This window comes from Cantharellus anzutake (genome assembly GCF_015039405.1).
Source record: "Cantharellus anzutake strain C23 chromosome Unknown EI90scaffold_14, whole genome shotgun sequence".
Classification (NCBI taxonomy): Eukaryota; Fungi; Basidiomycota; class Agaricomycetes; order Cantharellales; family Hydnaceae; genus Cantharellus; species Cantharellus anzutake.
In genome coordinates, this window is record NW_024066964.1 from 1324921 (window position 1) to 1338820 (window position 13900).

Genomic DNA, 13900 nt, shown 5'->3' on the forward strand with positions numbered 1-13900 from the left:
TCTAGGTGCAATGGCGCACTGTAATAAAATGAGTCTTGCTCTTTATTGGTTTACACAGACGACTCACTCACGTCGAGTGGCCTCTGTATCATGGGGTTCTTCGGCGGCCATATCCTCACGGCGTTTTTTGACGACTTGAATGTGGCTTATGTAATCTCTTTTCTCCACTCACGTGGCAGCAAAAACAAACGCAATGACCACCAACTCATCTCAACTTCCGAGCATCGAGCTGATCTCATTCGCGAGAGGGGTCATTGCTGCACTCGATTGCTGGCCAGTATTACGTCTTGCCATCCAAGAATCATGGGGAGGACCGGATAGTGTGTCCAAGAAAAGATGGATTGCGTCGTCAATTGTTGATGCTTTCGAAATCAGCCCATTGGATGAGGAAGATGTGGAATTGCTCCTATTGGATGCCTTAGTGGAGGGGTTTGAGACGGAAGTTGACGATGGCAGCTCTCGAACCATTGCTTGCGATATTGTTCGCATTTGGCGCGACGTGTCCAACAATCAGATGGGCTTTGTGCTCAAGTTGGAGTGCGACGCGCAACGTCTGATTCCGGAAAAACTGCAGGCTTCAAGACGAGCGGGAAACGGGGATGATGAGTGGGAGGATGCGGATATGGACGAGGACGAGGACAACGGCGAGGACGATGGCCGAGACGAAGTTGTCATGAATGATCCACAAGTGCCGCCTCCTGTTTTACCCCAACCCCGAAACTTCCAAAGGATGATTGATGAGGAGGGCTTTGAATTGGTACGAAGGGGAAAAAAGAAAAACCCACGATAATCCAGGATTCTCCTGCGCACTGTTTCGATTATCAGGATCTCAATTATTGGCCCCCATAACATATCCATATCCCTGACATTACACGAACAGGCAGAAATTATCTACTAGGTGATAGAGGTAATCCTAAAATGAGCAACTCATTCCCGCGCCGGCTGAGGTCCTGTTCCAAGGGACGTAAGCGTGAAGTCTCGCACAACGTTGAACTTGAATGGACTACTGTGCAGGAGAGTTTTTATCTTCCGCTGAGGCAGATTGGCACTTGGTCTGGCCTCCTAAGCCGAGTCGGTCAGCGTTACGCTTCACTTAAGTTGATAATGCGCTACCTTCAGCAAGGGGCGGTCAAGGTGCAAAAATTTTCTTGGACATGGTGAAGGTTGAGGCGTGGGACTAAGTTCATAGGTAGGGGTAACGTATCGAAGGGGGCGCGCGACAGTAACCACAGGCTTTTGCGGAGCTGCACTAGGACGTCGTCTGTCACCCTCATGCTTTCTTCTGCAATGATTTTCGACATTGAGGGGATGTATCAACCTTTCGCATCCTTGATTGCCATAAGTGACGTTGCTCCACTACTGGGTTGTTGGATGACGTACCAAGGTAGGGACAAAGCGACACATGGGAAATATGGTTGCCGATGATATGATCTATCAGGTGCTGCATTGACAAGAAAGTTGTCGATCTGTCCAGACAGTCCGCCCAGCGGCATGCAATTCGCCTTCTCTGAGATACGGAAATCAGAGAGTTGACCCCACCAGAAGGACCGAAGGTTGACTCACTATCGCTTCCTCGTGCGATCGGAATATGTGACGTCGGAGGTTTTCTAGTGATGCGAGCGTTATGCCACATCCTGACCAGTTGCATAATACTGGGCGAAGTGTGTGCCAAAGGGGGGCAAAGTCATATACTGCATGGTTTTACCCCGTCGATCGAACGAATACGCCACTATCCCTTGTCACTCACCGCTCCTCTCATTTTTCATGCCAGTTGTTCGTGGCCCTGGATTAATTGACATGACTGTCTGGGGCGTGATGTGTTGGGAGATGAAGCTCACCCTCAAACACCTTGCGGGGCGATTCCAGGGGAATCTCGACGTAAGGAATCTGACCACTGGCAAAATGTGCTTTAGGAGCAATCTGATTCAAACGTTTAGTTACTACACTATTATTCCCTCGTGAAACTTCCGCGGTTGAATTCGGTCCAAGCACAGATAAAGGTGGGAGTCTGATGCTCGCAAGTGGGATTAAACCGGGAGTTTCGTCGGTCCAGTTGATGCTGTGTCGGGATGAATTAGGCTCAAAGCTGAGGCCATTGGTAGCATTCGCTTGTGTACGGGAGCCTTGAGAAGTGGCCCCTAGCGATGATGGTGCCCCGCCTAGCTCGAGTGAATGGTCCGAGGATGATGGGCTGGTATCTGCTTCAGCTTCAATGGGTTAGAGGAACGCTGCTCGAAATGTCACAAGTGGTAATCACCAGCAATGGGAGGAAAATCGCCCGCTTGTGCCATTTCCATCTTGCCGTCCCTATTTCCCTGGATTCTCATTAAGATGAAAATGATATGAGACTTCACGGCCATGGGAAAACCGTCAGCGAGCACTCACATTTGACGCTTTCTTGTCAGCTTCAGACCCCAGCGGATGGGGGAAACCATGCTTTTGGCTATGTCGAGAGGGAAAGGACATAAGAATAGCATCTCTGGGTCCTAGTGACTGTGAAACCGCTAATAGCGAATCGCAGATGATACTTCAAAACCGCCCCCGAGATTGCGGAATACGTACCGTCCTGAATACTGCTTGACTGCTGCTGCATCCGAAGCCGCATATTTTCGCTGTCTCCAAAACTCGCCCCTAAAGAAGATCTCCAACGAGAGAAGGCCGCCTTAGTCGCCGCTGAAACAGGGCTGGACTGCGGGACAATATTTGACGGGCTGGCTTGAGATGGGGCAGGAGACGTAAGTTTGGGTTGTACAGCTGTGTTCGAGCCAATTTCGGAAGGTGCCTTCCCTGTTGTAACCTCAGATAGCGTAGGCTCAGCGGTGGCAAGTTTTGAGGTATCGACTGCATGGAGGTGCCGTTCCGAGCTGTTCAGTAGCCCACCCGCCGATGTTGGATCAAAACCTATTGGGTGACCCATGGTGTGGCCGACATGTGTGAATTCAGACGGCGCCACCTTTGAGTCACCATGTCCGGAGGAAATAACGACATTTCCAGTGGGTTTGGTCCCGTTTGGCGTGCTAATCCGCAATGTAGCGTCTACAGCAGATAACTCTGTCTGACTCTCTTCGCCTGAAGCACGTTTCCGTTTAGTTTTTTGATGGTCAGCCGACAGAGCATCCAAAATGTGATGCTTTTCGAGAGCATACAGCACGTCTCGTGCAACCGTATTTGGGCTTACAAACCTCAAGGCACTGTTTAGTTCTCGTTTTGAAACTGTGGTATTCAACAAACTATCATGTGTAAGCTGGGACTCGCTCGAGGTAGAGCCCGCCCCAGGATGAATCTCTGCCGGCTGATATTGCACAAATCTTCTGTTGGATGCTATTGCGAGCGATGTGAAGGAATGGGCGGCGGATGTGAGCCGAAAACTCACCCTGTGGTGCGAGTTGAAAGCCCCCCCATGGACGAAATCCCCGGAACTTGAGGGCTACAGCCACCGCGTCTTGGGGCTCGTGAGTGGAGGGCTGGCCGAGTTGTGCTAAGAAGACGAGGTTGATAATTGCACAGAGATATCGGTGAAACAAATCACGTACCCTGTTCTCGCCTCTGTGGCTGCTGAACGGTCGATACGGTTCGTCCACCAGGCTGACTCTTGTCTGCAGAAGAAACTGTTGCGCTGGTGCGATGATCCATCGTTTGAAGCTGGGAGTGATTGAATGGCACCGGTGCGGTGGAGGAATTCGGTGGGTTTGGGTTTCCATGTGAAATGTCGTAGCCAATAGGTGATGAATACAATGGGTATCTGTTTCAATGTCCAAATCAAAATCAGCACCACGAGATGAGAAATAAGCGTACGCAGTTTGACGTGATTGGTGGTGATGAACGATGGGAGGCTGGCCTTGTGAGGAAGGAGGCCAAGAATAAGTCGGGGGAGTAGGTAATTGCGAAGAGACAGAGGGTGCGGGTGCCGACGCAAGCCGTGGCTGACCGGAGAAGGGGGCAGATTGAGGGTGAACAATGGGCAGGCCAGACCCTGTGGAAACTTGCTGTACTTGTAACTCCGGATTCACACGAGTTTCGGACGGCTGCCAATGCTGCTGAGCGTTTCCTCTAGTATTCATCTTGGTTCTTAACCATAAGGCAAGCAGGAGATTTGTATCGAAATCTCAATGACAGTCGGAAGGAGCCGCAGCGTGGGCTATTGTATTGCCAACATTGCCAATGGCGCCTGTGTTGTTGAGGTGCGCTCTGGCACGAAATTATGCATCTGTAACATCCAGAGGGGTATCTCTCATGCAGACTTCCCCACCGTACCAGCTGTTCGACCGTCATGCAAAATTGCTTCAGAGGGATCGAGCTGCGCTTAAGGATGATGGTGCCGCGAGCCGTCAAGTGGATTATGTTCGAGAAGAGGCTGCAAATCAGATGCTTGAGCGTTTTCTAGTACGTCCACATGCTGTGGGTCGGTTGTAATATCAATTGTCCGGGATGCAATGATAGGATATAAAACGCACATTCAACACTGTTCTTGACATTGGGGCTGGCCCCGGTCATTTTTCGAGACTGCTACCTCCAGGATCCGTTAATCAAGTAAAGATGGTCGACATTAGCTGTACGAAGTGCCTATATGGGAGTCGGCACCGCTTACCAATTGCTCGGCCCAGATTCCGTGTTGCATAGGGACCCAATGACTGATTTTGAAGGCTCGTTGTCCTTCTCCCTTCTAACAGTGACAAATTTTATTTACATTTACGCAGTGCACGTGTCTCGTCAACAACTTGATGAAGAAAGTTTGCTGTCTGTAGTCCCAGCAAATAGCCAAGACGCGGTCGTTTCTTGCTTAAATCTTCATTGGGTGAATGACTTGCCAGGTACGAGTGTTTGAGTTTGAAGAAGTTCAAATGATGTTGATGCGCTCCTAGGAGTTCTCGTTCAAATCAAAAAAGCCTTGAAACCTGATGGTGTTTTTCTTGCTGCCATGTTTGGAGGCGACACACTGTTTGAACTGAGGTACGTCGTGTAGTTGAGTAAGAGGGCTTCCCTCACATATCGTGAAGAACATCATTGCAGCTTGCCGAAGTGGAGCGTGAAGGGGGAATCTCGCCTCGCGTTTCTCCCATGACATGTATGTTAGTTCTCAGTGCAAGCGGCCGCTTCTGACTACTCCAAGCAACTGGAGACATGTCCGGTCTACTGGGACGTGCCGGGTTCACACTCCTGACGGTAGATATCGAAGAGATCAGAGTTGAGTACCCGACGATGTGGGAGCTTGTTCATGACCTCCAGGATATGGGTGAGAGCAACGCAGTGCTAGATAGGTCAGAAGATCTCCGTCGTGTCATGATCCTAGCTCACTCTGAGGACCATTAGACGGCACTTCATCCACCGGGACACTCTTCTGGCGGCCACGTCCATTTACCAAAGCAAGCAAGCATTTTACCCTGTAAGGCTCAATCTGATAATTGTTACAGACCTCTACGCCACCAAGAAAGGCACTATCCCCGCTACATTCCAAATTATACATATGGTGATCCCTGCGCACTTGAGTTATTTTCTGACTGATGCCTTCAAAGATAGGATGGACACCAACACCCAATCAACGGAAACCTCTTACCAGAGGAAGTGCTGACACAAACTTAAAGGACATTCTCTGATGGTAATCGTAATGGCTCCATTTCTTTGTATCGAATGTAACATAGGTCTTAAACTGAGCGCGTTGTATCGTCCGTCTCAGTCATAGGTCCGTTCTTGTCTGATCAGGAATGTCCTCCACGTGAACGAACGGTACTTCTTTGGAGTCGGAAGGTTTCATTTTCCGTTTCGGCATCACTTCTCGGAGAGCAAGTTCCCAATCGCGTGTTTCAACCCACTGCAGTAAAATGTCGAACACTTGGTTGACTGTCAAAATCTGAATTGTTAACAGGTGAACTACAACCACAGTGAGGAAAAAGAGAGAAAGAAAAACTGACTTTGCGTGTCTTCATGTCGGACAAATAACTCCCTATTGGCAGACGTGCCGTCCGAATTCTCTGATTCTGTGCTTTGCGAAGACATAGATTCTATGGCGACGCGTCGGTTGACATCCCCAAACCATCAGAGCGACTACCTTGTAACGATTCCGATCGACGATACCACCGATAATGTATACCTCGCCTTCCTTGAGTTCGCTGAGTTCGTTTTCAGAATCCGCAGTCAAGTATACCAGCTGGTTCGTGTCAAATCGGGGCGTTTGGCTGGAAGTTTCGCCGGCGTTCCCTACAGTCACAGTATTGGCGGAAGGAGAGCACAGTTCTTCATAGCCGCTCTCGGAGAACATGACACGACGCCACCTTCGATAAGCGCCGTGATTAATGTCGTCAAGTTTGCATTTTAATCTTCCGCTGAGAGATGTACAAATCAACAAGTTGAATGGACGAATGGCTCTTCGGTTGGATGCATAAGTGTGACACAGCTGAGATGCCATAGACTTGCACTCCTAATGTAATACGAATAAGAGGAGCGATCCACACAGATCTGCGCGACTAAGTGCCAACCTTCACAGTCATGAGCTCATCAAAAGCTAGGTCAATTACAACGGACGCAAGGAAAGGCATTGGTGTGGTTTGGGTGGAGTTTCGGCCCCTGGAGGGGGCGTGAATCTGTCCTTCGTGGGCCCTGGAACGTTTCTTGGACTTTTTTATTTCCTTCTCTTTTGCCTTGCGTATGGCTTTGATCTCTTCGCGTCTCTGAGCTTTCAGAATGCGTTTTTGGGCATTCTTAGACAGAGGCACATCTGCCACGGATGGGGATGGAGCGAACTGGTCTGACTCCATGCCAAATGTCAACATTCAATGTGAGGTGCAGGTGACCAATTCTATAGTTCGTTCTGCTCCGCAATCTGCACGACAATGCCACCGAAAAAAGGCGGAAAAAAGGGAAAAAGAGGCGATGACGATGCCGAGTGGTGCGGGGGCTTCCCAAGGGGGAACGTTAATTCCTGACATAATTTTTAAGGGAGAAATTTGAGAAGGACATCCCCGGCCTCGACTCACTGAAATCGGGGAATCTTGAGCTAAAATCGGATCAGTCCAGGGTCACTTCTCAGTGCGGATGAGATACCATAAGCCTGGCCTGTGCTCGCACTGACCTGCTTTTATAGCTCTGGTGCTATACATGATGAATTGGATGACGAAGACGCGGGGGGCGGTTTACTGGTGAGATGAACATCCGTCATCAAGCGTCGATCTTATTATCACCACGATATAGGGGATGATACAGGCGAATTCGAATAAAAAGAACAAGAAGAAACAGAAAACTCCTGCTCTCATAGAAGAAGAGCTCCCTCAAAATACGGTTTCAGAATCTGGCATTAAACCGATTGAGACGCAACCTGTTACTGACGATGAATGGGCACTACCAGTCAAACCAAAAGGAAAGCCTCAAAAGAAAAAAGGTGAAACGATGTGATCGATAGAAGCGACGGCATCTGTTTAACTCAGAATTAGAAAACAACCAGGTGGCAGATCAGCCGCCCAAAGAAGGACCCCTGGGCGGAGGCGACGCAGGGAGTGATCACGACGTTCCAGCTTCACGCACTTTGTCCAAAAAGGAGAAGGAAAAACTGAAGAAGGAGCGAGAGAAGGTGCGCTACGCGCTGCGCGTCTCTGGGTGCCTTTATTCTGACCCCGCCACATCTTAGGCAAAGAAGAAGGCTGAAGCAGCAGAGGTTAATATTGCCGCAGCCGCCGTCGACGAGCCCGTGTCCAGCGTGTTAGCCCAAACCGCTTCACAGTCGCCTTCCCCAGCAGTAACGCCCGCTCCAACATCCGTTGGGGCCAATAAAGGGGACGCCGATGGGGCCTCGGGGAAGAAGAAGCTAGCAGCTAACAAAGAGGCACCGAAGTCTTCGAAGTCCTCCAAAAAAAAGACTGTTGGACTCGCAGCTCTGAAGGCGGCAATGGAAGCACAGAAGGCTGCAGAGGAGGAGGCTAGAAGGAAAGAAGAAGAGGAGCGTCGACGTATCGAGGAGGAAGAGCGAAGAATTGCCGAGGAGGAACGACTAAAGGAGGAAGCTAAACAGCTCAAAAAGGAGAGGGAAAAGGTGTGTACTTGGGGTGAAGTCGTTCCCCGGTTTTAAACTTGCATTTTTAGGCGAAGATAGAACTTGCTAAGAAGGAAGGTCGCTACTTGACTGATAAACAGAAGAAAGAAAGGGCTCGTGCCGAGGCGCAGAAGAAAGCTCTTCTGGCTTCTGGCGTTCGTATTCAGGGCCTTGAGGAGGGCGCGTCGGCGCCGGGAAAGAGAGTTGTATACGAGACTCGCAAAAGAAAACCTCCACCATCAAAAACTGAGCCTTCTGCGCAACAGCCCGACATGAACGCGTCAACCTCCAATCCCGGGAAGACGTCTGGGCTTGAGGAACCCGCTAAACCCGTCCCGGCCCCACCTGTGGAAGATCAAGTTCTAGATCCTGACGTCAAGGATGAATGGGACGCCTCTAGCGATGAATCAGAGCCGGAGGCCCCTTCAATAGGTATTCCTATATCCAAAGCTCCAGCCAATATGAGCTACGTAATGACATGGGTCGTACTAGATTCTGAGAAAATAATTCCGAAAACGAATATTCCAACATCTACTCAGATAGCTTCTGCCCAAAGGGAGACTTCTACCAAGGATACTGTTGGCAAAGACAACGACAAGTCTTCCAATAACGAAGAATCTGCCTCTGATTCAGACGAAACCAGCAGCGATAGCTCGTCTGAAGAAGAACTCACCGTCGCCCAGAAACAAGCTCTCGTGAGAAAAGCCGAGGCGGCTGAACGGAGACAAAAACGTCACGAAGAAGCGCTCGCAGCTCGCAGCAAGGATAATCTGAGAAGCCCGATATGCTGTATTCTGGGACACGTCGACACTGGGAAAACGAAGCTACTGGATAAGGCATGTCTTTAGCGCATTACAGTGATGTCCTGTTTAAATAATCTACGACGCAGATTCGACAAACCAACGTTCAAGAAGGCGAAGCTGGAGGCATCACACAACAAATAGGTGCCACTTATTTCCCGGTTGATGCTATCAAGGAGAAAACGAAAGTTGTAAATGCGGTACGAGAGGTCCAATTTTCTTGTTCGTAGCCTTAATACTGAAGAGGTTGAAGGCGGGGGACTTCGACTATAATATTCCTGGATTGCTCGTGATTGATACTCCTGGACATGAATCATTTACCAACCTCAGGTCTCGGGGAAGCTCGCTCTGCAATATTGCGGTACTGGTCGTTGACATTATGGTCAGTGTTAAAGAACGAGGAAACGCGGCGTCTTCTTAAATACCATAATGCAGCACGGGCTCGAACCCCAGACCTTGGAATCTCTGCGACTTCTAAGAGATAGGAAGACGCCATTCGTCGTTGCTCTCAATAAGGTGGCGCCCCACATCATTGTACTTGTCCATGTTTCGCTCAATGTCTTCCGTCACAGATTGATCGTATGTACGGTTGGGTGTCCACCCCAGACAACTCCTTCCGAGCTTCATTAGCGAATCAGCCACCCTCTGTTAAACGTGAATTCGACAACAGATGCCAGCAGACCATTTTAGCATTTGCAGAGCAAGGTTTAAATGCCGCCCTTTACTACGAGAATAAAAACATGGGAAAGGTTGTTTCACTCGTACCGACGTCTGCGATTACCGGTGAAGGCGTCCCTGATCTGATAATGCTGCTTGTCAATCTCACTCAGACGAGGATGAGTGATCGTCTCATGTACCTGTCCGAACTGGAATGCACTGTCCTTGAGGTCAAAGTCATTGAAGGTCTTGGCACAACGATCGATGTCGTGCTCTCTAACGGCGTCCTGCGAGAAGGAGACAAGATAGTTTTATGCGGACTAAACGGCCCTATTGTCACTCAGATCCGTGCTCTCCTAACACCCCAACCTATGAGGGAATTAAGGATAAAGGTGAGAACGTGTTATTGATGGATTCGAAAGAAGCTCTGACGGATTGTGGTAGTCCGCCTATGTCCATCATAAGGAAGTGAGAGCTGCGCTTGGAGTGAAGATAGCCGCACCAGATCTCGAGAAATCCATTGCTGGTTCGCGTTTAATGGTGGTCGGACCAGATGATGATGAGGTGGATTTGCGAGAGGAGGTTATGTCCGACCTCACTAGTCTTCTCGAATCTGTCGAACGCTCGGGGAGGGGTGTCACAGTACAAGCAAGCACATTGGGTTCCCTTGAGGCTTTGTTAGACTTCCTGAAAGTTAGCAAAATCCCGGTCGCAGGTATTGGACTTGGCACTGTGCACAAGCGAGACATCATGCAAGCCGCAATTATGCTGGAGCGCGCAAAAGAATTGGCATGCATCCTGGCCTTCGATGTTGCTGTCGACAAAGATGCAGAAAGAATTGCAGAAGAATTAGGGATTAAGATCTTCAAGGGCAAGTGTCTGATAGAATGCTTCAACGGCGCGCTAAAGTTCACCATTCCCTTTTAGCTGACATCATATATCACCTATTTGATGCGTTTACTGCTTACAATGCAGAGATTATGGAGGCAAAACGTCGAGATGCAGCACCTCAAGCCATTTGGCCATGTCGTCTAAAAACCATCGCCGTTTTTGCTAAACGCGATCCCATTATCCTCGGAGTAGATATCCTGGATGGATCGTTACGAATTGGCACTCCCTTGTGCGTCGTCAAGACAGACTCGACAACTGGGAAGAAGGAAATCATTTCACTTGGTAAAATGTAAATTAGGCATGCTTCACTGAAATTGAACTTACTAATTACTGTTATTTTAGAACCTCTCTGGAGATCAACCATAAATCCATGGAAGTGTGTATTGAACCGTACTGCCGCCACTTTCCGCTTAGTTCCCATGTCTCATAGGTCGTCAAAAAGTCCCAAGCCGGTGCTGGGGTTGCTGTCAAGATAGAACATGCTGTTTACCAGTCTGCGAAGATGTATGGCCGTCACTTTGACGATAAGGACGAACTCTTGAGTCAAATCACAAGGCAAAGCATCGATGTAATGAAGGTCCGTTCCAAAACGACCTCAGTGCAACTGAGTTTAATACATTTCCTTCTGATGTAGGAGTCGTTCAAAGCGGAGCTATCGAAAGAGGAGCTGTTTTTGATCAAAGGACTAAAGCAGGTTAGTGCAGAACTTGACTCTACGCAACTCAACCTAACTCGTCGGGCTACAGCGTTTAGACATTCCTTGATTGCATATGGCAAGCCTCTTTACAACATTTCCTATTATCACATCTACCCAATTATGAAGACTCTGGAATTATGCTCTTGAGCCATTGAGTCAAGTCGTGCAGTTCTCGTGGATCTGCGGAATGAACCATTCCTTGGTATGTGTTAAAGATGACACCAGGTCCAAAATCTGGGGCTTTGCGCGACCGAAGACCAAGTTTCTCCGTCATGAAATTGCTCGACTTGAGACCCCAGTCATAGCGCACCACTTTATCTTCGGTCCCGTGAGCCATGAAAATCGGCACCATCTTGGTCGTGGGAGACATGGTCTTGTGGGGAAGTGATGAGAGATCCTCGCTGGCTTTCATGTTGGAACGCGCATTTAACTTACTTTTTCAGTCTGCCCAGCCAACGGAAGCCAAGTCGACAACCCGATTAGCCCACCCAGCTGCTTTGTGGAGTGTAAGGCTGTGTAGGTTGCAAGGGCACCACCTTGGGAAAAGCCGCCCAGGACGATGCGGCTTGAAGGAGTCCCAGCATTAATTTCCTGGTCTATTAACTTATCCACAGACCGGGCAGCCGTCTTAACACTGCCTTCATCGTCGAAACTCTCGCTCAATGAGAGTATATCAAACCTGGACATACGTCAAATTAATCACGAAGGTGTGGATCGAGCCGCACCAGGAGTTGGTCGGCATTCCCCCGAATAACGTAACAGGCTGTTCTGGGGCAGTGGGAAGTATCCTGCGACGAGATTCCGTAAGTACGAGGAGCGAGATGCGAAGACAACCTGTACCACCATTTGACGTGAGGATGCTGCAACGCCAGCAATGAAAAAGACCCGCCAGCCATAAGATGATTCAAAGTGGCGTGAGGGGCACGGATAAGATTTTTCGTCAGGTCAACTACCGACCTGAGGGGCAATCGTTTGGGCGATTGCTTTCCAGCCTGCTCCTATGTGCGTAATGAGACATGTTATTCCAAGGACTATTAGACTCCCCACCTGTGTCACCTAGTCCATGGAGAAATATAATGGTTGCCGTATGCGCCGACCGTGGTTGGATGAGAAATGTAGTCATGATCTTGATGCTTCGATAGCACAGCCACTAAAGCTTGCGGCAACAGCCAACAGGTTCGAGATGTCAAACCCTCTTCCTCCCATCGTCATTGTTCGTCTTCCCTATGATCGCCCTCATGATGGAGGGCTGCGCGATCCCATTCCAGTTCGTGGTCAAGTGTAACTCTCGGGTGGCTAATTGGGATAAAGCCCTAAAGCTGCATCAATCAGGTTGAATGGAATGCGGAGAAAGAAAGGATTCTATGGCAAGAGCTGACTTCTTCTAGGACGCACGTTCACCAAGATATCGACTGCGAGTGCCTAGACAGTCCATTTCCACTCATGCTTATTTATGGATTTTAGGGCAATACCTCGCTGCACACCTTGTCGTTCCACTGCCTTATCTGTTATACAAAACGCAGGCTCGTTATGAAGAAGACCTCCGAAAAATATATGAAGTGAAGCCTGTTATCCCAACTGCTACTATTCCCCGAGTCTTGAATGAAGATGGCAAGCGGATACCAACCCCCAGCAGAAGAACATCCTCCCGTGCCGAGACGATCGTGACAGTGCCGCGCTCACCAGGGAATCTTGACAAACTCGTTCTCCCGACCCTTTCTACGTCTCGCATACAATCCGCGGGCACAGCAGTCCGCTCCCCTACCACACTCCTCAAAAATGCCATGACTGGTTCGGCTATTGCATCGAAACCTTTATCTTCTTCCTCCTCTTCCTCTGATCCTGAGTCGGAAATAACCGGAGACGAAGGGGATCGGCAGAAGGAAGAAAGAGAAGATGTCAACCGACGGTTGAAGGAATTAGAGAAGTTGGTCAATACTGACGGGTTTGGCTTCGCTGCTGGTTCGTCTGGTGCTTACCGCGGAAAGTTGATTAGAAAAGGGAAAGAGAGACAAAAGGAGACACCTTCTATGTCCGATGTGCCGGAAACAGGCGAGAGTGGAAGGGAAGAGGAACCTGAGTCTCCTCCTACCCCTGATTACACTTCCGCTGGTACTCAGAGCGGGGGAAAGGTGGCAACATTTATGGTGGCTCCAAGGACGTCACGATTTTCCAGGGATGCCATTCCCAGCATTCCATCGTCCAGTTCACACTCACCCAGCGGTAGTCCAGGACGTGTTGCGAATGTGCGATGTCCTCCTGGTCAAAATAATATAAGGACAACGTCCATACCATCACGGTTAGAAACTGAGATGAGAAGAAATCGGAGCCTTAGTAGCCATGGATCCCAAGCGTCTAGCTTCAGTGATTTAAGCGGTGAGTGTTTGCCCTCCTCTACCGCCACTCATCGTGCTTTTTTTTGATCGATGATGTAACTATTCATTAGATGCAAGTATTAGCGCTTCTGCTCTTGAAGACACTGTGCTATCAGGGGGTGGCGGCGCTTCCAGATTCTAAGTTCGTCCCCTCCCTCATCCCCACCGGGATACAGCATGCTCATTCTGCACCACTGTTCCAGATCCATGTTTTCACGCAAACAGGATAATCTGTTCTGCCACCGTTCCAGTTATTTATTTTTCCTGTGCGATCTCGATGGACAGTCATCTAAAAGTTGAAACCTTCGCAATATGGCATTTGAACCGTGTCCATGTAACATATACTCCCAGATCCAAATAATTAAATTTCACTGCGAAAACCAACTTTTCAAAAACTACTGATTTAAAATGATCTAGCTCAACTGCCTTCGGATCGTCATTATCGCATGCATGCTTAGTA

At 49.1% G+C, this 13900-nt stretch overlaps 8 protein-coding genes across 8 annotated transcripts; 4 read left to right on the plus strand and 4 right to left on the minus strand.

The window, feature by feature from the left end:
- Positions 1-180: 180 nt before the first annotated feature.
- Positions 181-849, plus strand: EI90DRAFT_3153177 (Pre-rRNA-processing protein TSR2-domain-containing protein; the record flags this gene model as incomplete). Its single annotated transcript, XM_039065854.1, has 2 exons — positions 181-757; positions 826-849. The coding sequence occupies exons 1-2, from the start codon at positions 194-196 to the stop codon at positions 847-849; spliced, it is 588 nt and encodes a 195-aa protein (XP_038918459.1). The 5' UTR covers positions 181-193.
- EI90DRAFT_3049239 (uncharacterized protein) lies at positions 812-1692 on the minus strand. The gene is made up of 4 exons (XM_039059674.1): positions 1564-1692; positions 1381-1507; positions 1114-1328; positions 812-1062 (listed from the first exon to the last, which is right to left on the minus strand). Exons 2-4 carry the CDS (start codon positions 1445-1447, stop codon positions 928-930), a joined length of 417 nt encoding a protein of 138 aa, XP_038918460.1. The 5' UTR covers positions 1448-1507; positions 1564-1692; the 3' UTR covers positions 812-927.
- On the minus strand, positions 1622-4135 carry EI90DRAFT_391876 (uncharacterized protein). Its single transcript, XM_039067564.1, has 8 exons — positions 3796-4135; positions 3534-3742; positions 3374-3478; positions 2563-3321; positions 2386-2504; positions 2258-2315; positions 1839-2201; positions 1622-1783 (listed from the first exon to the last, which is right to left on the minus strand). Exons 1-8 carry the CDS (start codon positions 4059-4061, stop codon positions 1740-1742), a joined length of 1923 nt encoding a protein of 640 aa, XP_038918461.1. The 5' UTR covers positions 4062-4135; the 3' UTR covers positions 1622-1739.
- A 7-nt stretch (positions 4136-4142) lies between these two features.
- On the plus strand, positions 4143-5667 carry EI90DRAFT_3049248 (S-adenosyl-L-methionine-dependent methyltransferase). The gene is made up of 10 exons (XM_039059675.1): positions 4143-4383; positions 4441-4552; positions 4605-4643; positions 4698-4811; positions 4863-4950; positions 4998-5065; positions 5111-5258; positions 5311-5363; positions 5412-5467; positions 5514-5667. The coding sequence occupies exons 1-10, from the start codon at positions 4162-4164 to the stop codon at positions 5592-5594; spliced, it is 981 nt and encodes a 326-aa protein (XP_038918462.1). The 5' UTR covers positions 4143-4161; the 3' UTR covers positions 5595-5667.
- On the minus strand, positions 5412-6752 carry EI90DRAFT_2969998 (guanine-1-methyltransferase-domain-containing protein; the record flags this gene model as incomplete). The annotated part of the gene is made up of 4 exons (XM_039055672.1): positions 5412-5848; positions 5910-5999; positions 6047-6415; positions 6474-6752. The coding sequence occupies 4 exons, from the start codon at positions 6750-6752 to the stop codon at positions 5675-5677; spliced, it is 912 nt and encodes a 303-aa protein (XP_038918463.1). The 3' UTR covers positions 5412-5674.
- A 29-nt stretch (positions 6753-6781) lies between these two features.
- Positions 6782-11520, plus strand: EI90DRAFT_3049253 (uncharacterized protein). Its single transcript, XM_039059676.1, has 19 exons — positions 6782-6883; positions 6934-7023; positions 7079-7133; positions 7186-7372; positions 7425-7561; positions 7619-8020; positions 8071-8452; positions 8513-8856; positions 8910-9020; positions 9074-9202; positions 9256-9336; positions 9393-9869; positions 9922-10348; positions 10405-10657; positions 10711-10744; positions 10799-10945; positions 11003-11062; positions 11115-11438; positions 11501-11520. The coding sequence occupies exons 1-18, from the start codon at positions 6828-6830 to the stop codon at positions 11130-11132; spliced, it is 3390 nt and encodes a 1129-aa protein (XP_038918464.1). The 5' UTR covers positions 6782-6827; the 3' UTR covers positions 11133-11438; positions 11501-11520.
- Positions 11112-12188, minus strand: EI90DRAFT_2970001 (Phospholipase/carboxylesterase; the record flags this gene model as incomplete). Its single annotated transcript, XM_039055673.1, has 6 exons — positions 11112-11438; positions 11501-11744; positions 11791-11853; positions 11906-11925; positions 12023-12063; positions 12113-12188. The coding sequence occupies 6 exons, from the start codon at positions 12186-12188 to the stop codon at positions 11184-11186; spliced, it is 699 nt and encodes a 232-aa protein (XP_038918465.1). The 3' UTR covers positions 11112-11183.
- Positions 12189-12248: 60 nt separating this feature from the next.
- On the plus strand, positions 12249-13858 carry EI90DRAFT_3049256 (uncharacterized protein; the record flags this gene model as incomplete). The annotated part of the gene is made up of 6 exons (XM_039059677.1): positions 12249-12346; positions 12492-13265; positions 13287-13364; positions 13386-13441; positions 13512-13582; positions 13644-13858. The coding sequence occupies 5 exons, from the start codon at positions 12249-12251 to the stop codon at positions 13580-13582; spliced, it is 1077 nt and encodes a 358-aa protein (XP_038918466.1). The 3' UTR covers positions 13644-13858.
- Between the last annotated feature and the right edge of the window lie 42 nt (positions 13859-13900).